At 41.3% G+C, this 19360-nt stretch overlaps 2 protein-coding genes across 5 annotated transcripts in view; both read left to right on the top strand.

The window, feature by feature from the left end:
• The window catches only part of rapgef4a (Rap guanine nucleotide exchange factor 4a), a 56546-nt gene extending 41005 nt beyond the window's left edge, over window positions 1-15541 (top strand). For all 3 annotated transcript variants that reach the window (XM_072685840.1, XM_072685838.1, XM_072685841.1), the window contains 17 exons: window positions 212-318; window positions 1371-1456; window positions 2308-2386; window positions 2656-2806; window positions 5866-5954; window positions 6069-6099; window positions 6200-6278; window positions 7470-7616; window positions 8649-8746; window positions 10449-10574; window positions 10671-10849; window positions 11067-11157; window positions 11636-11686; window positions 12040-12127; window positions 12871-12935; window positions 13018-13072; window positions 13299-15541. In XM_072685840.1, the coding sequence (XP_072541941.1) occupies window positions 212-318; window positions 1371-1456; window positions 2308-2386; window positions 2656-2806; window positions 5866-5954; window positions 6069-6099; window positions 6200-6278; window positions 7470-7616; window positions 8649-8746; window positions 10449-10574; window positions 10671-10849; window positions 11067-11157; window positions 11636-11686; window positions 12040-12127; window positions 12871-12935; window positions 13018-13072; window positions 13299-13426 (1650 nt within the window). In that variant the 3' untranslated portion in view covers window positions 13427-15541. The remainder of the gene's footprint in view (window positions 1-211; window positions 319-1370; window positions 1457-2307; window positions 2387-2655; window positions 2807-5865; window positions 5955-6068; window positions 6100-6199; window positions 6279-7469; window positions 7617-8648; window positions 8747-10448; window positions 10575-10670; window positions 10850-11066; window positions 11158-11635; window positions 11687-12039; window positions 12128-12870; window positions 12936-13017; window positions 13073-13298) is intronic.
• Window positions 15542-16249: 708 nt separating this feature from the next.
• The window catches only part of map3k20a (mitogen-activated protein kinase kinase kinase 20a), a 30398-nt gene continuing 27287 nt past the window's right edge, over window positions 16250-19360 (top strand). For both annotated transcript variants that reach the window (XM_072685834.1, XM_072685835.1), the window contains exon 1: window positions 16250-16382. The gene's annotated coding sequence lies outside the window, so the exon portion shown is untranslated. The remainder of the gene's footprint in view (window positions 16383-19360) is intronic.

Here is a 19360-nt window from a genome sequence, read left to right as displayed (position 1 = left end):
TCAGCATCATTAATCTGCTGACTACACTTTACACTCACTGCTACTTTCACAACAGTACTAATCCACCATGCTGACCCCACCATTCAGTAATCCAGCCTCCGGGTCTGTGTGTGTGTGTGTATGAGTATGTGTGTGTGCAGAGTAAAGCATGTGTGATGGCCAGTAACCCTTGTAGCCAACAAGTGGCATATATGTGTGTGTGTGTGTTTAGGGTGTAGAGGCAAATACAGTGCGACTGAAGGAACATGAAGAGGATGTTTTAGTACTCGAGAAAAGCAACATCCGAAGCTCCAGCCATGCGGGCTCCTCACCACTCAAGTATGTCTCATTCTTTATCTCCCTCTCTCTCTCTCTCTTTCTATCTATCTCTCTCTTTCTCTCTCTCTCTCTCTCTCTCTCTCTCGCTCTCTCTCTCTCTCTCTCTCTCTCTCTCTCTCTCTCTCTCTCTCTTTCTTTCTCTCTTTCTTGCATGTGTACACTATCTATTTCTCTCAGTCTCTTTCTCTCTTTCTCTCTGCATGTCTTTCTCTGCCTCTTTCTCTCTGTTTGTCTGTTTACCTCTCTCTGCTTCCTTCTCGCTCTCTCTCTTTTTCTCTCTCTGCCTCTTTATCTCTCTATTTCTTCCTCTGTCTCATTATCTCTCTCTATTTCTCTCTGTCTCTCTCTACCTCATTCTTTCTCTATTTTCCTCGCTCTCTCTTTCTCGTTGTCTTTTGTACCAGAGGTGTGTAAAAACTGTTGGCTCGTTTTCGAGTTAGATGGGCAGGTTCGCTCCAAATTTAGAGCCAAGCTCTCTGTCCCAGAGGAACTGCTGTCTCTGTGGAGGCTTCTGTACAAGGGATCTCTGCCTAACTGCTCTAGAGTGATTCTCCACTGTGTAATACCAGCAAATGCTTCGTGTTAAAAATGTAACTAAACTGTTTGAACATTTCTGTCATAATCCTGATACAGTTTTTTATGTTTTCTGTGGCTGCTCTCAGCTGGTTTCACGGTTTTAACTATTGGGCCAAGCTCTCGGATGACTAGGCTTTTTGTTTACTTCTATTATATTTATTTTGGGATGTAAATACACACAGGCCCCGGGGTCCTACTGTATTTTGGTGAATGTCTTAGTGGGACTAAAACAAGCTCTTTGGAAGTCTTTTAGTCTGGGATCGGAGGGACAGGATACAGATACAATAAAGCTGTGGCATTACTGGAATCTCAGACTTCACACTGAAAAAGCAGCCCTTTGAATTTAGATGATTGAAATGTGTGACGTGTTACATCAATACAGTTCTAAAACTAAAACAGCAAGACGGGCTGATGTAACATTTTAATTAGTGAGCAGCCGACTGGCACATTTGACAGTGTGATGTTCTGTGCCGCAGGTACACTGTGATGTCCGGAACTCCAGAGAAGATTCTGGAGCACTTCCTAGAGACCATGAAGTTAGATTCCCAGTTCACAGATTCAGGTACCCCAACACTGCTGACATGCAGGATCGCACGTCTTTATTTATTATTGTTTTTCTTACTGTTTTTGCCTTTTTATTGTTTCAATTCTTTTAACCATTTAACCAAAATGGTTTACCATTGCTTTTTAAACATTGCAATGTGAGCTACTTGTGTAAGGACCAGGAGCAGGGCTGGGGTGTCTCCCGCCACCAGGGGGAGAAGGCGCACATCTCCCAGAGCTAATTAAGCATGTATCAGGGTTGAGGCAGAGACAGACATTGCTGTGTCTTTGCCTCCAGTTTTGGTCAAATGCAACAGCGTGTAATTTTGGGTAAGAGGGCAATTTTTTTGCAGTTTTGCAATCCCCCTCACTTCCCTCTCACAAAAGAAAAGAAAAAATAAAACAAGGAAAGGAAAAATAAAGCTGCTCTTTGCTTATAGAGTTTTCTGTCTATTTCTGAGACAGCTAGTGTTTCCCCAGCCATCCTTTGTTCTCTATGATGTACCAACCTACATCAAATCGGGTGGGTTTAGTTATGTGGCCTGGATTTCATGTAATTTATTTATTTGAGCTTCCAATTGGCATTCGGGTCCTGCCTTCCAAAACCTGTGGTGACTCCCAGAGTAGGCCTCTGGGATACAAGTTAAAATCTTGTACCATCTACCATGCCACCACCATTACAACATGTTAATTGAAATTGTAAAATAAAATGGGCTATATTATTATTATTATTATTATTATTATATTTACAGTGAGCTCAGGTTATAGCTCTCTGGACTAACATTTATTGCACAGGCAGATTTTTCCTTTTTCCTTTTCTGTTGCCATTAACCTCATTGTTTATCTGTTTATGTTTCTCTTTGTCTGCAGATCCAGCGTTGGATGATTTTGTGCTTATGCACTGTGTGTTTATCCCCAATACTCAACTGTGTCCACTCCTCTTGGCCCAATATCCTTTAACTCATTCTCTCTCTCTCTCTTGTTCTCTTTTATCTCTTTAAACCTCAGTGCCTTTCTACATCATTGCTTTTTTTACACCTCCTTGTAATGCCACAAGTTCCTCCACTATGACAGCTTTACCAGGAAACACTTGCTCAACACGAAACATTGCAAACAGCTTCCAATGAACATTATGCAATATGTGGTGTGTGGATGTTTCCCAGCTGCTGTGACAGGTCTGGAGCTGTGTACTACATTTTGTCCTTAACCCCAGTGAACCTACCACGCACATGCTTCTCAGGGCAGCGATCAGGAGAGGCTGGACTACGCTCTGAATAACAAGCGCAGGGTCATACGCCTGGTGCTGCAGTGGGCAGCCATCAACACGGACCACCTGCAGGAGGAGGAGAGTTCACTGGCCTTCCTCCAGGTTTCACTCAGCACAGCACACATAAACACCAAGCACAAGGACAGCTCCATTCAGTCTTTCAATTGAGTTCAATTTAAAAAACTGCATAAACATATATGTTATTAATAATAATAATAAGCATTGTCATGTTTACATTTACGGTATTTAGCTGACACTCTTATCCAGAGCAGCTTACAAGGTAACTCGTATTACAGAGGTGGGCCAATGTAGTGTTAGGAGTCTTGCCCAAGGACTCTTATTGGTGTAGTGCAGCATAGTCACCCAGACCGGGAATCGAACCCTGGTCTCCCACATGGTGTTGTTGTAACGCAATGGTAGGTGGTGGTGTTATCTGTTGCGCCACACCAACCACAATGTCATCATAATCTATTCGTTCATTAAGAATCCCTTTACTTGTATGGTCCATTATAGATGTCATGTAGCATGTCCTATAGATGTCATGCTCACCTGACATTTAAATATAATTTGACTGAATATATTTTCAAATGCAACTAAATGCAAATGGTTGTCTATAGAATGTGACCCTACACCTAACCTTAAACCTGATCCCAAACCTAACCCTAAAATGTTAAGGTTAAGGCAAGGCTTATGGTTAGGTGCAGGGCTACATTCAATAGACAATCATAGGCATTACATTCAGCCTAAAGTTCAGTCGCATTTAATAGGCATACAGTTAAATGTTAGTTTCAGGTTTCGGGTTTATTTGTCATTTGCACAACATGTCAGGACATTTATGCATTGAAATGCTTGTGGTGAGGCTCAGGTTGATACTCTACAGTAGGACAAAAGTATATACATACTAAAAATAAAAATTATTAAAAAAATAAAGTTTAAAAAATTATATTAAATAAAATATACACAAAATACAGAATATACAAAGACAAGAGGGATTTGTAGAAATTCTCTGACATGTATATTTATGAGACAGGTATAGTCTGAGAGAGAGTGGAGCTAAATATAAATATGTATGTTTATGTCTATTCCTGTTGTATAAAGTGACTTAGTGATGTTGTCCATAGCATTGATATATATATACAGTCATGCCCGAAAGTATTCATACCCCTGTCAAAGTTTGACTTAAATTTACTTTTATTTAACCAGAAATTATATTTTTGCCTGGAAATGACACAGGCATCTCCCAGGAGATAACACAATGATGTACAAGAGGCATCATTGTGGGAAAAAATATTTCTCAGCTTTTATACACATTTGAACAAAAAGTGGCATGTCCAAAATTATTCATACCCTTCTCAATAATTAATAGAAAAGCCTTTATTGGCTATTACAGCAATCAAACGCTTCCTGTAATTGCTGACCAGCTTTTTGCATGTCTCCACTGGTATTTTTGCCCATTCATCTTTAGTGATGAGCTCCAACTCTTTGAGGTTCGAGGGTCTCCTTGCCATCACCCTGATCTTTAGCTCCCTCCACAGATTCTCAATTGGATTCAAGTCAGGACTCTGGCTGGGCCACTGCAAAACATTAATGTTTTTGTCTGCTAACCATTTCTTCACCACTTTGGCTGTGTGTTTTGGGTCGTTGTCGTGCTGAAATGTCCACCGGTTCCCAAGGCCAAGTTTCTCTGCAGACTGCCTGATGTTGTTGTTGAGAATCTTGATGTATTGCTCTTTTTTCATGGTGCCATTTACTGCGATCAAGTTCCCTGGTCCATTGGCTGAAAAACACCCCCAAAACATTAGGTTCCCACCACCATGTTTGACAGTGGGGATGGTGTTCTTAGGGTTGAAGGCTTCTCCTTTTTTACGCCAAATGGTGCACACATCATTGTGGCCAAACAATTCAATTTTTGTTTCATCTGACCATAAAACAGAACACCAGAAGTCTTCTTCTTTGTCCAGATGAGCATTTGCAAAGGTCAAGCGGGCTTTTGTGTGCCTTTTCTGGAGAAGTGGTGTCCTCCTTGGCCTGCGTCCGTGGAACCCAGCAGTGTGCAGTGTCCGTTGAACTGTCTGCCTTGAGATGTCGCCACCAGCAGAGTCCAGATTCACCAGGATGGCCTTGGTGGTGATCCTTGGATTTTTCTTCACCTCTCTCACTATTCTCCTGGCCAGCACAGGTGTCACTTTTGGCTTCCGACCACATCTTCTGAGATTTTCCACAGTGCGGAACTTCTTGTATTTTTTAATATTACTTTGCACTGTAGCCACTGGAACTTGAAAACATTTTGATATGGCTTTATAGCCCTTTCCTGACTTGTGAGCGGCCACAATGCACAGCCGCAGGTCCTTAGTGAGCTCCTTTGTCTTAGCCATGACTGTCCACAAACCAACTGCAGAGAGCTGCTGTTTTTCTCCTGTTGAGTTGATTAAAACAGCTGTTCCCAATGAATCAGGGTAATTAGGATGCTTTAAAACAGCTTGGACTATTTGGAATGGTATAGAACTTTGGATTTTCCCATATACTGTGACAGTTTTCAAAGGGTATGAATAATTTTGGACATGCCACTTTTTGTTCAAATGTGTATAAAAGCTGAGAAATACTTTTTCCCACAATGATGCCTCTTGTACATCATCGTGTTATCTCCTGGGAGATGCCTGTGTCGTTTCAAGGCAAAAATATAACTTCTGGTTAAATAAAAGTAAATTTAAGTCAAACTTTGCCAGGGGTATGAATACTTTCGGGCATGACTGTATATATATATATATATATATATATATATATATATATATATATATATATATATATATATATATATATATATATATAGTATTAATAATAAAGTGTCCGAGTGCAGTGGTGTTGGTGAAAGGTTCACAGCTTGTTCAGGAACCTGATGGCTTGTGGGTAGAAAAGTTAAATGTCAGGTGAGCAATGGGCCATCCAAGTAAAGTGTTACTGTCATCCAAATCCATATCATTTTCATAACCAAAGATCATATTTTTCCTGCTTTATTCTTCTTTTTGCCATTGTTGTTGTTATTACTGATTATCAACACTGATTCCATTAAACTACATCCTAACTCCACATAGTTCTGATCTTTTCCTTTGTGGATGAGCTCGTCTCTCATGCTGGAAATGCTCTTCTTGCTTGTGATGCAGGAGTTTTATATGGCAGTATCCGAAGATGCCAGACTTATTCCTGCGCTCAAAGAGCAGCTCCCTGAACTGGAGAAGGTCCTTAAACACAAGTGAGATTTCATTCTTCTTGCCAGCGTCATTCATATAGATATTTAATAGGACACGGTAAATGAAAGCTAACGCACATCGTTTCTGAGGCTGAACCCATTTGCCTTTATTTTCAGCTCCGAAGACGGGAAACCTTCTCAGAAAAAGGTGAGGGGAAATGGTACATCTGAAATAATGGGGCAATTTTTCATTGCATATGCTGCCCTTCCTGCAGCCGTTTGTTCTTATTCCCTCTGTCTCCTTTTAGCACAAAGTGCTGCTCCGCCAGTTCAGCATGGGAGATGAGAAACTACAGAAACGGCAGCCAATCAAGAGCACAGATGAGAGTGAGGATTTCGGACTTTGACTGATGATTTCTCTACACGGATAGCTGGACTGATATAGTTGTGAATGGATAGCTCAAGTCATTCTAAATAAGACCATTGTAATACGCCGTTTGACTGTAAAAGTAATGATGAAGGAAGTAATTACAAAGAACGTTCTGAGTTAACTCAACTTGGTTTAGTCAGATTTTAGCTCTGCATCTCAGTCCGGTCAACAATACATAATGATCCAACTCATCTTATTCTCATTTGCAGGTTAAAACATCCCCTTTTACATGATGTCTCCAGACTGGGAGGCTTTTGAGAATTAAGCATTGAGCCCTTGCTGTTATTTGAACTTATGGTCCCCTAGCAGTTGATGAGCAGGCAGTTAGACCGTTGTGCCACTCTACAGCTGTGGAATTGCACTACATAAAAACAGTTCTGAGTAAATTTTCCACATGGTGGAACAGCTGTTTACAGCTGTTTACCTCCCTGCTTGTTAAGAGACGTTCGAATCCCATCAACAACCCAGTCCTCCATGGTCAGGAGACAGACTATGTGTGTGTCCCAATTGCATTCTAATTAGTAACACTAACTAGTTTTTAAGTATGTAATATAGATCAAATGTGAGTATGCTCAGATATCCATGATGCATACTTAGAACTGGAGTGTGTTTTGGAGTGTGGTATTGATGGTCACTTGTTAGCTACTTGCGTCTAGAAAAATGAAAAAAATGGCAGATAGTCAAGCAAGCGCAGTGGCGACGCCGTCAGGAGAAACGTACAGCTGCATATGTTGGCATAGCAACTCTTCATTACTTCCTGTTAGTACAAAACAGAATAGTATGTTAATATTTTGTGTACCAACCTGCCACACCTGCACTGTTCCGATTAGTTTATGGTATATACCTTACAGTATTGGGGTGTAGTATGCAATTGGGACACATCCCATAAAAATGTTTGCTGTTGAGTTGACTCAGCTTAGCGTTATTATAACCATATTTTAGACCTAAGCAAATGTAAAAAAAAAACAACAACTTCTGACTGAACTAAGTTGAAATCGCTCCGTAATCAGTTTAATTTTAATATACTTTATCATTTTAAATTAGGTCAATGTTTTTCAGTGTGCATTGTCTTTCTTATTGTCCATGAACATTAGTCCATTCTTGTCCTGCTTTTTGCACTGAAATGGACCTGTGTTTTATATCTATAGTCCTGTTTAAGGTGTACTGCAGTGATCACACTTACACCACCATACGAGTGCCTGTGTCTGCATCTGTCCGAGAGGTTCTCTCCGCTGTAGCTGATAAACTGGGCTCACGAGATGACCTCCTACTGGTGCACCTTAGCTCAGCAGGAGGTAAAAACATACACACATACAAAGACACACTCACACACACATACACAGTATGTCCTTGATATAATTAACTGAGAGCTAATTCATCTCCTTTGAGAAGAAAAAAATGCGGTAAGTGCATTGCTATCACACTCTATTTCATTTAAGCCATGAGCTGGATATGTTAACAGCTTTGGAGTGTGTGACCTCTGGCCGCCTGCCACACCAGTGCTTTATTCTCAGCAGCATATCACTGTTGCTGTGCTGTATAAAATTCTGCGCAGCACTGTGGCTGCTGGTGCTCCATTCCCTCTGGCAGTGCATCAGTCTACCTCACCATGGCTTGATGCTGACCCTTATAACCACACCACATATACAGAAACGCGGTGGCATGATCACAAACACCACTCTGTGTTTGGATATGATGTGACAATGGCTATTTTTTGCCATTGAGTTTCTGATGATAAAGTCCCACATAGTGTCCAGACTCGGACAGCAGTATGCGGCCCCTGTGTGGTGTCAGCACTTGGTTCCCATGCAGATGCATTGCTGTATATCTGTCACATTTGCAAGCTTGTGATGATGCAGAGGAGAGTGAAGGCTTGGGGTTATTACAGAACAAGCACGCACACTGTTATGACAACCAGACGGGGTAACACACACTCCCCGACCTCAGCGTCAGGGTAAAGTTGGGGGCAGAATTTGTGTCTGTATATAGTAACAATAATAATAATGCACTATATATAGAGTCAAAACAGTACCAGGGGATTTTGGCAACTAATGTAGCAAGTCACAGACTGCATTTAGAGGTAATGTGTCAAATATGATGAATATTGTTTTTATATCTGACTCTCTTTTTTAAGTGATGGCTCTACGCTTGAGTTGGCATGTTTCAAGTGCTAAATTGTTATGGAGTGAAGTTGCATTGGGCTGGAAATACCAGACTTACGCCATCATTTATAAATCCTGCCCTTACCGGGAGAATAAATATTTGTCACCTGTTGCAATCACACAGTTTTTTACACCACACAGAATGACGCCTGTGTTCTTTTTCAGATAAAGTGGTGCTGAAGACCAGTGAAGTGTCCATCTTCTCCTCTCTCAGTATTAATGGCCGTCTCTTTGCCTGCTCAAGGGAACAGCTTGACTCTTTGGTACAGGATGACCAGAAACACATAACCACACCAACACAACCAATTGGGCAGTTTGTGTAGATAAGGGGCCATCAAGTCCAGTCCTGAAGGGCTGGAGTTCAGCACAGTTTGGTGCTTTTCCTACTCAAACACAGCAGCTAAATCTGGAAAAAAAATTTATTGAGTGTGGTGATGGGCTGGGAGGGACATTAGCCCTAACGGACTGAAATTGATTACCTCTTGTGTACATAAATTTGAATAATATATATTATATATATTATTGAATAGCACATGCCTTATAAAGCCTTTGTCAAAGCAATACAATGTAAAAAAAATTTAAAGGCAGGTCAACGTAAAATGATAAAGTAACCGATTACAGAGCCGTCAAAATTCTCCTAACTCACATTTTTGGTTCTGCATCTCATTTTGGTCAACAACACATATTGAGTTGATCCACAAAAATGTTAAGAAATGTTTCAGCTTCTGCTAAAATTGCTTAAATATTTTGTACGATTTTTCGTTTATGCTGCCTTCCTCCGATTTGTTTACTATTTCCATCTGCAGGTTAGGATTCTCTGTCACATAGGGCTCCTTACTTCTTACAAATTCTCTGGCTCCTTACTATGGAGGCCTGTGTTGTTAATGGGATTTGAACTTATGATCTTCAGCCTCTGGACAAGCAGCCAGTCAAATGGTAGCACTCTAGAGCTGTGAAGCCTCATATATATCTTGTGTCCAAGTAAAAGTGGAAACATAGATTTACTCAGAATTGTGCTTTTATGTACTGTAGTTTCACAGCTCTAGAGTGGCACTTCAGTCTAACTGCCTGTTTAGGAAGTGTAAGGAGAAAAATAAGTTTAAATCCCAGCAAGGGAGAAAAATCTTTTTTTACTAAGTCAGTTAACTCAGGAAACACTCCTGACCTTACTCTCACTGAGTGTGTTTGCTCGTTTACATAAACTTGGGTAATCAGATGATGGTAAGATCTGGGTCTACCTGAGTTAGGCAGTATTTGGAGGTTCTGCTTTGCAACCAGCCAATAATCTCACAGAATTAAAAGTTTTTTTACACATCAAGCACAATATGATTATACAGTATTTACAATTTGGGAATCATGTTGTTGGTTTCAGAAAAGTTATTTATCTGCGTCTCATGAGTGCTGTGTTAAACGCTGCTTGCTTCTTTCCAGTACCACTGTCTATTTTCACGCAGGTGCAGACTGAGCAATCTGAGAGTTAAAGAGTAAGACTCTTTAAAACTCCAGTTAAAGAGTATTCATACACTTAGAAATACGAAATTACTGAGCTAAAATCTTTATCAGATTTCTTAATCAGATTTTTAGACCATACTCTGATCTAAGAAATCTGAGAATGCTGTTTACATGACCACTTGACTAATCAGAGAACTGCAGAAAGCCAATTATTAACAGATTTTTTAGTGCATGTTAATGCACTCACTGATATGGCTGTGTACAACATAATAGTAACTGTGGCAGCATATTGCTGTCTTCATAACAAAACCTAAAAAGATGTTCCTACAAAGTAGAAGAATATACAAGAATGAAAAAAGTTATTTCATTTAACTTCAAACTTAAATGTGTGTTAATGTTAATGTAACAGTATTTATATCCTGGACTTATTTTGTAAGTGATATGTGAGCAAATAGCTGTAAGAATTGATTGTTGTTGAGCGTGCTTGTAAATTCTAATTGATTGTGTTTGTAGACTCCACTGCCAGAACAGGAGGGGCCATCAGTTGGATCCATGTCCAACTTTGAGTTAATGAGCTCCAAAGACCTGGCCTACCAACTGACCTTGTATGATTGGGAACTCTTCAACTGTGTGCATGAGGTACACAAACGCATACACAAACACATAACCACGTTTGTAATCTGTAAATTAGTCTTTCCGTAGAACATCAGTAACGCTCCCTGTGCACTTTTTCAGCATGAGCTGATCTACCATACGTTTGGGCGGCAGCACTTCAAGAAGACGACGGCCAATCTGGACCTTTTCCTTCGCCGCTTTAACGAGATCCAGCTGTGGGTCGTGACAGAGGTGTGCCTCTGCTCGGCCCTCAGCAAACGAGTCCAACTGCTGAAGAAATTCATCAAGATCGCTGCACAGTGAGACACAGTCCATCCTCTTATTTATCATCAGCTCTTCGTTCTAAAGAGCCAGAAAGATACTGGAATTCACTTTATCTAATAATGAACAGTCACTGAGGCATATGATAGTTTGGTTTTAATTGACTCAGATAAATGACTAGATGTTTGGAAGAGTGTGTGCTGCATAATGATGTGTCTGTATGTGGTGAAATAATCTGTGATTTTTCTCTTTCAGTTGTAAAGAGTTTAGGAATCTGAACTCATTCTTTGCCATTATTATGGGATTAGGCAATCCAGCTGTCAGTCGGTTGAGTCAGACATGGGAGGTGAGAGATCACTTTACACATGTAGGGTCAGGTCTAACCTTTTGACCTCTTAAATATTGAGGACAAAAATGATTCATGAAGCTGACAAACTCTATATTTGTATTAGATTTGGGTCACAAATATGAGCAAGCAAACCTCTACATAGAAATATGCTTCACACTTCAGTTGCAGTATATCATTGCTCTGATAAAATAGGTTATAAATAAGCATTCTGTGAATGTGTATGTGTGCATTCTCATGGTTGAAACTATCCACCAATAAAGGCTGCACTGTGCTTATTTTATATAGTAATAGATACCAGGCAAACACACAGAAAGATCCATCACGTGTCCCAGCTGCTCTGAGGGCAGATTATAATTTTAAAGTTATAAGTTAAAAGAGTAACAACATTATTTCCATGTCCTTGGTAGGAATTATTCATACTGGGTGGATGGCAGAGTATATGGCTAAGCTTCATTCATTTCATTGCTTTTTGCAGAAACTGCCCAGCAAGTTCAAGAAGTTTTACGGGGAATTTGAAAACCTGATGGTAAGTCAATGTCTTGCATAACTTAAACAAGAAACCTGTCAACATATGGTAACAGTAGTAGTTATTTCTCAATTACAGCAACCACTTATGAAGAGGTTTGTTGCACAGTCAAAGCCATTTCAATTTCGATACCGCTTGCGATGTAATACAGTGTTGTGTGTGGACTTTACACACAAGATATGTCTGTGCTATGTCATGATTCCTTTTGATGCTATTAAAAAGAAATAGAAATGTGTTATTGCACTTTATAATTTATGTGAACCAGTAACCAAACTGCTTGTAAATACTGTATACAGGTTATACATATAGCATATAGACTATTCTCTCTTTCTTGTTCTGCTTTTGTCTCCTAGGACCCTTCTAGAAACCACAGAGCATACCGCCTCACTGTGGCTAAGCTGGACCCCCCCATCATCCCTTTCATGCCCTTACTCATGAAAGGTGGGTGTTGTGGAGCTATAGTTTTGAAGTACTCTTAGAAGTGATGTATAATAATGTAATTTTGTGAAATGTAAAACTTTATTTATACACAGTTAATTACAGTATCATTCTGTATTCAATTTATGGACTTTTTCCATACGATTCATCAAAAAATAATTACAAAAACACTGTACCAATGTTAAAACACAGTAACAGACAACAGTAACTTTTCAGATTTCAGATTCTTATTAAATATCTCCTCTTGTGCTTACAAAACTAAAATAATCTTAAATCTGTGTCATATTTTCTGAATAAGTTCTGCGTAGGAATACACTTCACGTTTCAGTTGCCTTTTGTCATTACTCTGATAAAACAAGTCAATAATAAGCTTTTAGCAATCTGCCTACAAAAACAAAATATGGTATTGATTGGACATTCAGAACAGAAATGTCCAGTCCTGTCCGCGTAAGCCTGTTTTGACGGCAGGTTTTCATTCCAAACGACACACCCAGTTCCACTGAAATAATCAGTTGGACTTGTTGGAGTTGGAGTTGATCCTGCTTCCATGGAAAAAGGACCTGGAGCCATCTCAGCCTTTTGTAGAGAAGACTGGACACCCCTGGTTTATAGGATAGCATTGTAACAGAGTGTAGTTAGGGTTAGAACCAAGCATATATAGGGATGATGAAAACCAATGAAACTCTACACAAGAAGCTTTTCAATTGATGTGTATTAAACGATTGATGCCTTTGTCATCTTATCAGATATGACTTTTACTCATGAAGGCAACAAGACTTTCATTGACAGTTTGGTCAACTTTGAGAAAATGGTAAGTTCATCTGTTTTGAGATTGACAGTTTGATGGTTCCATTGCTCTGTCACAAGTTATTAATGTATATAATGCTTTACAGCGAATGATTGCCAACACAGTGAGAATAATGAGATACTGCAGAAGCCAGCCATTCAGTAAGTCCCCAATGTGACTGCATTCGTTCCTGTATTCTGTGTGCTGTATATATTACATGACAGACTGAATTAGGTGGCCACTGTTTCCTGCTTACACATGGTGCTCTTTGTAATTCGGGGTTGTAGGTTAATAGGTGCATATTGTGGTTGAAAAAAACAGTATCATGACTTCATGGTTTACATCATTCCATCTCTCTCTCCCTCTCTCTCTCTCTTTCATTTAAAGACCATGAAGCTCCTCAGGCCACAAAGAACCACCAGGATGTTCGGAGCTACATTCGTCAGATTAGTGTGATTGACAACCAGCGTACCCTGTCGCAATTTTCTCACAAGCTGGAGCCCCGGCGGACCTGAGGTCTGCTCCACTACGGAATTACAATACCCATGCTGCTTCAGTACTGCCAATGAATAAGCTAGCCGCAAACCCAACAAGCGATGACCGTGCTCTTCCTTCCATCTTTACTTGGGACCCTGGCATACCCACCTTGGAATTGTTTATGCCATTGACAAGATACAGCTGAACTGTATTTTGGGTGATCGAAGGACTGACAGTAGAATACGGTCTTTTGCAGGTTTTTTGTACCTCTGTGTGCTGCACTTGGTCTATTTTCCCCTGACATGCTGAGATGTGTCCCCATAATTCCAGATTTTGATTTTGGATCCACCCAAATGAATGGAAATCTGGTGAAGAAAACTTCTGTTAGGATTTGTTGGGATGTCTTCTGAGAAATTTTTAACATTTTGAGGTTTTAAGAAGGAATCACTGCTCACAAATTGTACTCTTCTGTTTGAAAGATTGTGAAAGATCTTCAGACTGCTTCAGATGTTCTTCATTTGTCAAGAACATTGTACAAGGCTTAAGATTTTTGTACATGACTTTTTGTTTTGGAATAATTGGGTTTCGTGGGTGTTTTGCATCTGATGTGTTTGTAAAAGTGTTAATTTATTCACACCTCAGCATGAAATGACTTTAAACACTCCATTGAGGAACCGTAAGCACATTTTAGAAACCCATGAGTGATCTGTGTGCAATGCTCTACTGATAGACTGTATACACTGTCCAGTTATAACATTAAAACCACCTGCCTAATATTGTGTAGATCCCCTTGTAGCTCTGACCTGAAGCATGGACTTTATTAGACCTCTGAAGGCATCCTGTGGTATCTGCCATCAAGGCGTTAGCAGCAGATCCATGGATAGGACTTATTTAACCAGCACTTCCCACAGCAGCACACTGCCCCACCAGCTTGTCTTCTTCCAATAATGCACCTTGTCACTATCTCTTGCCCAGGTAAGCGATGCACATGCAGCCGGCCCTCAACATGATGTAAAACTGATTAGGCCTTCTTTCATTGCTCAGTTTTGATGCTCACATGCCCATTGTAGACACTTTGGGCGGATGACAGGGATCAGCATGGGCACTCTGCAGGTCTGTGGCTACACAGGCCCATATGCAGCAAGATGTGATGCACTGTGTTCTGACACCTTTTCATCATAGCCAGAATGAACTTTCTCAGCATTTCAGCTATGGTAGCTCTTCTGTAGCATCACGCATCACCAGATGGGCTAGCCTTCACTCCCCACACACATCAATGAGCCTTGTTCAGTAACTGATACTGGCTGCCAAATATCCTACCCCTTGACAGATGCCATTGAAACGTGATAATCATTGTTAGTTGCTTCAGCTCTCAGTGGTTTTAATGTTATGGCTGATTGAGGTATTTATAGTACAGCCTGTACATAACAGCACAGTGACATGTCTTTGGTTTTGTTTTGAGTCTCTTCTCCAGCACACAGTGCCCATGATGTCAGTCATACATAGACTGTCCGCTTTAATTCGAGGGAATGTATGAGCCTATCGGGTGAAGGAATGACATCACTTTTTAGACCCTGTTTCTTCATTTTAGAGGACCAGAGGAAATGGGCTGTTCTGTTTCTTGGCCAGCCATGTGCCATTGAATCATCAGGTCATGCACAAGAAGGCCAACAGAAATTGGAATATACTTGACTGGCCAAGTGAACCATGAGACCTGGAAACTTTTCAGCAGGCAACTGGCTTACTGTAGGGAAGACTGCAGGGCAATGAGCAAGAACCTAGAACGGCAGTATTACAGACCTTGCAGCATCGCCAGGGAAGATACCAGACGTCTGCTGATGTCTGAGTCACCGACTTTGGGTAGTCATTTACTGCAGAGGATGTGCAACCAAGCACCATCAAACATGCTAATTATAATTTTTCATTTGCCCAATTACAGTACTTATGGTCCCCTGAAACGCTGTTTTCTATATGATTATTTATAAACATACCTGAAACACTTTCACGTTAAAGCTGATATTCTTTGCTTTAACCTCATTCAGTGATTCATTTTTGATCTGCTGGAGCACAGAGTCAAAACAACAAAATCATGACACAGTTCAGTTACTGCTGGACTAAATGCGTGTTGTGTAAATAGTTGGACATGATTAAAAGAAACCCTATTTGATGATATGTATTTGTCTCTGCCACTTTTATTCTGAAAACACACGCTTTGACAAGGCAGCACACTGGTCCGCCGTTCTCCGGTCAGTCAAGTGTTAAGTGTTACGTTTTAGGCTTTACTTGAGTAACTATGGGCTGGTTGGACTGGAATCTGGAAATGTTAGTAAGTTAGTAAGATGATCAAATTAATAAGCCTGTGATTGCCTATGTATTGCCTATATAATGCTTATATATACATCTCCATTTTGTCATTTTTCACGTTTTCACATGATTTGCATCTGGCAATTTTCATATTCATATTGTGTCAAAATCTCATGACGATTGGACCAATAGAAACACTGCAAAATGACTTGGAGTCATCCAGATCTTTTAACACTGACTTCCATTGAAATTAAGAAGTTATTTTTCTTCTGTAGTGTTACTATGCTGAAGCTAAGATTTTTTTGCAATTGCAGGAAAAGATTTTTTCCAACTTGTGAATTAGAATAATATGCACATATGCTAGCTTGCCATTGGCAGCCAGTTGCTCAGCTGCCCCCCGCCCCCTCGGAAAAACCCGGGGTTGTTTGTTCGAGGCCTCTGGTGTCCCGAACAGAACGCTCGTGTCCGCGGGGTGGCGCTGCTGTCACACACATGGCGGGCTGTGTGGGAGGACTCTGTGCTGTTCCCAGTTGTTTGGCGGTGGAGGCATGGGAGAAGTTACTCTGCAACACGTGAATCTCGGCGGAAGGGCGAGCTTGGAGAGTAGTAGGGTCCTCTGAGACTTCAGCAGTGAGAGCAGCTTCATCCTCGGCAGCGCCGGAAGAAGAAGCGCGTAGAGAAGAACAGCTGGTACGTAGCGATTTAGGAGCCCTATTCCAGTTCAACACGAGGGTATGTTTCTTACAGACGCGCTATAAACTGTTCAGGATGCGACGGTGGACGGTGGTCTTTATTCTGCCCCTCGGTTAGCCTGTCTCGGTGAGATGTCCGGACTTGTCAGTAGAGTGTAGTGAAGTGGGAACAGCGTGGAGTCAGCGGTGACTCAGCAGCCCTGTGTGTGGGATATAGGCTGGGGTCAGGGATCTGCATGACTAGCTGGCTCACATTACGAGCACATGTATGCGATAGGCCTAAGAGTCGGGAGCCGGGAGCCGGTATCCAGCTTGTGGGTTTGTTGTGAGCTAAGCCTGACTTAGGAAAGGCTGTAACTGCTCCACTATACTTTTAAACTGGGCTTATTATAGAGGACCCCCCCCCACTACACACACACACACACACTTCCACCCCGACACATAACTTTCTTGATCAGTAGGCCTTCACAAGCTCTCCTTATTTGGATCAGCAGTGTTTGCTCAGCTTGCCGGATCCAAAAGGCTGGAGGGGGACCGAGGGGTAGAGGGATGCCTGTTGCCCCTGTCATGTCTGAATTACACCTGTCAGCCACGGGTAGGGACTCTAGGGGTTGTGTTGATGAGGTGTGTGTGTGTGTGTCATGTGTCTGGGAACTGTGTGAGTATCGATCTTGTTATTTGCTGATCAGTTAGGCCAGCCTGTTGCTGCCTAGGCTAATGTACAGTGTGTCTGTTGTGCGGGCTGGATGCGCAGTGTGGGAGCAGGAGAATAGGAACTGTCTAACCGGTTCCGGAGCTTTTACTTTCCTTTCCTTTCACAGTCATGTGACCAGTTCTGGAAACGTGTCACTGTTAATAAAGTAATAAAGTAAAGTTAGTAAGATCATACATTGTCTATATATACATCTCCATCCTCATTCCATTTCGTTTTCTGCATAATTTGCATCTGCCAGTTTTTCTTCATATTGTGTCAAAATCTCATGGCGATTGGACCAATAGAAACACTGCAAAATGAGCATTGCTTTTAGCATTGACTTCCATTCAAATTTGGAATATTTTTTTGCAAATTGGAAGACTGTGACTAAAAATAAGAAAGGTCATTATCTGGGCAATAAGTGTTAAGTGTTAACTCAGTAAAACACTGATATTAGAATAAACACAAATAACTTTAATACAGAAAATAGTGGTTTCACATCACAGTGTTCATTAAACCGCTAAACCAAGCTCTTCTCTTGGGAGTTTAGGATTATTTATAATTAACATTCAATTTAATTGATTTAAGTTTATTTCTTTTGTAGTAGTAAAACGTAAAAAAAAAAGTAAAAACACTTTTATGTGCCCCTAAAACCTCTGCATAGTACTGTTTATAGATATACTCATATAGAGTCTAAAAAAACACCAGATCACATAGCTAAACACCCCCTATATATATTATAAAAATTATATATATATATATATTTTCATAAGTAGTCTTTATGAATGTAGGAAGGTCGATCTTTGATCCGGAATTCCAGGCCTTGTTATCAGTGGTGATGGTGTGTGTTGATGGTGATGTTGGTTAGCAGCAGCAGCAGCAGCAGAAGGCCTGCGCTCGCTCTCCCCCTCGGTCTGTGTAGTGGCTGCGGCGCGCTCTAAATATAGCGCTGAGAGCGCGCAGCGGCGCGAGCCATCGGCGCCCCTCTGAGCAAGAATGGAGTGGAGCGCAGGTAGCGCCTCTAAAAGCCTTAATTACACTGCAGCACACGGGGAAAGTCATGAACACACCGAGAACAAGCATTTACTGTAATGCACGGATTAGCGCTCTTTCTCTCTATCTATGTCTCTTTCGGTGTCTCCCTCTGTCCTCTCTCTCTCCCACTCTCTCGCCCCTTTCCCCTCCATCTCTGCATCTTTTAACAAGATGCATTTAGCTGTTGTAAGCCACACAAACAAAGGGGTGTGGGGGTTTTATTGTATGCTCCATAATTTGCTGGAGATTTCCACATCCAGCACTGTCCCCATTATATGCTATATTGTGATGTATCATTATCACACTGAGGTGGCTAATCTGGCCCAGTGAGAGGAATGCTGTATGTTATCATTAAATAAGATTAGATCTCAAGTAGGTTTTCCCAGGAATCACACTTGTGTGGACTTGGGCCACTCGAAAGGCTTCATACCTGTTGTTTTACTTACTGTCCCAGCTTAATGCTTGCGAGTTGTAGGGAGCTTCAGAGACTTGGATTGGTTCTAGCTCTGGGTTAATGTGTAGATGTTATTACATGCAGAGCTGACTTTATTCAAAGCCATGAGGTAGACCAATCCTGAAGATTGGACTGGTGGTAGATATTGTTTTGCACTTAAAACTGATCTGGGAAAGCTGGAAATGTTCTAGAACAGTCTGTGCTGGTCACAGTGGTCACCGGTGGTCTGTGCTGTAAGAGGTGAGTGTGTAAGAGGGGACTGAATGCCGGAGATGCCTTGGGCCTTAAGCAGGGCCTGCCTGCTGATTCATGCATTGAGGTTAGCGGGAGGTATGAGGAATGCGCTGCATTCAAACATGCTGGCATAGATGAGGAATATGTATGCATGTATACACACTTACACACACACCATCCACACGAACATATGCTCGTGCAAGCCGCTGTGAAGTTTATACGCATACGCTGTCCACATTTGCAGTCACACACGCTCACCTACACATGGTATATATAGACAGTGACATAGCCTTGCACACACTTAGGCATGCAAACACACCCCTCCCCCTGGCACACACATCCCCTCACTGAAGAGACAGCCAATGACACCAGAGACAAAGCTGTTACCCTGAGTGCACACTGAGCTCAGAACTGCCTGTAACCCTAGCTGTGGATGTGTGTGTGAGAGAGAGAGGGGGAGAGAGAGAGAGAGAGAGGTCGAAAGAGTACACAGCCCTATCACTGTCATTCTACGAGTGTGTCCATGCTGTGAGACTTAAATAGTACCAGTCAAAGTTGA

This window comes from Salminus brasiliensis, chromosome 8 (assembly GCF_030463535.1).
Source record: "Salminus brasiliensis chromosome 8, fSalBra1.hap2, whole genome shotgun sequence".
NCBI lineage: Eukaryota > Metazoa > Chordata > Actinopteri > Characiformes > Bryconidae > Salminus > Salminus brasiliensis.
Note: the sequence above shows the minus strand (reverse complement) of the source record. Positions and strands in the feature narration are given on the sequence as shown.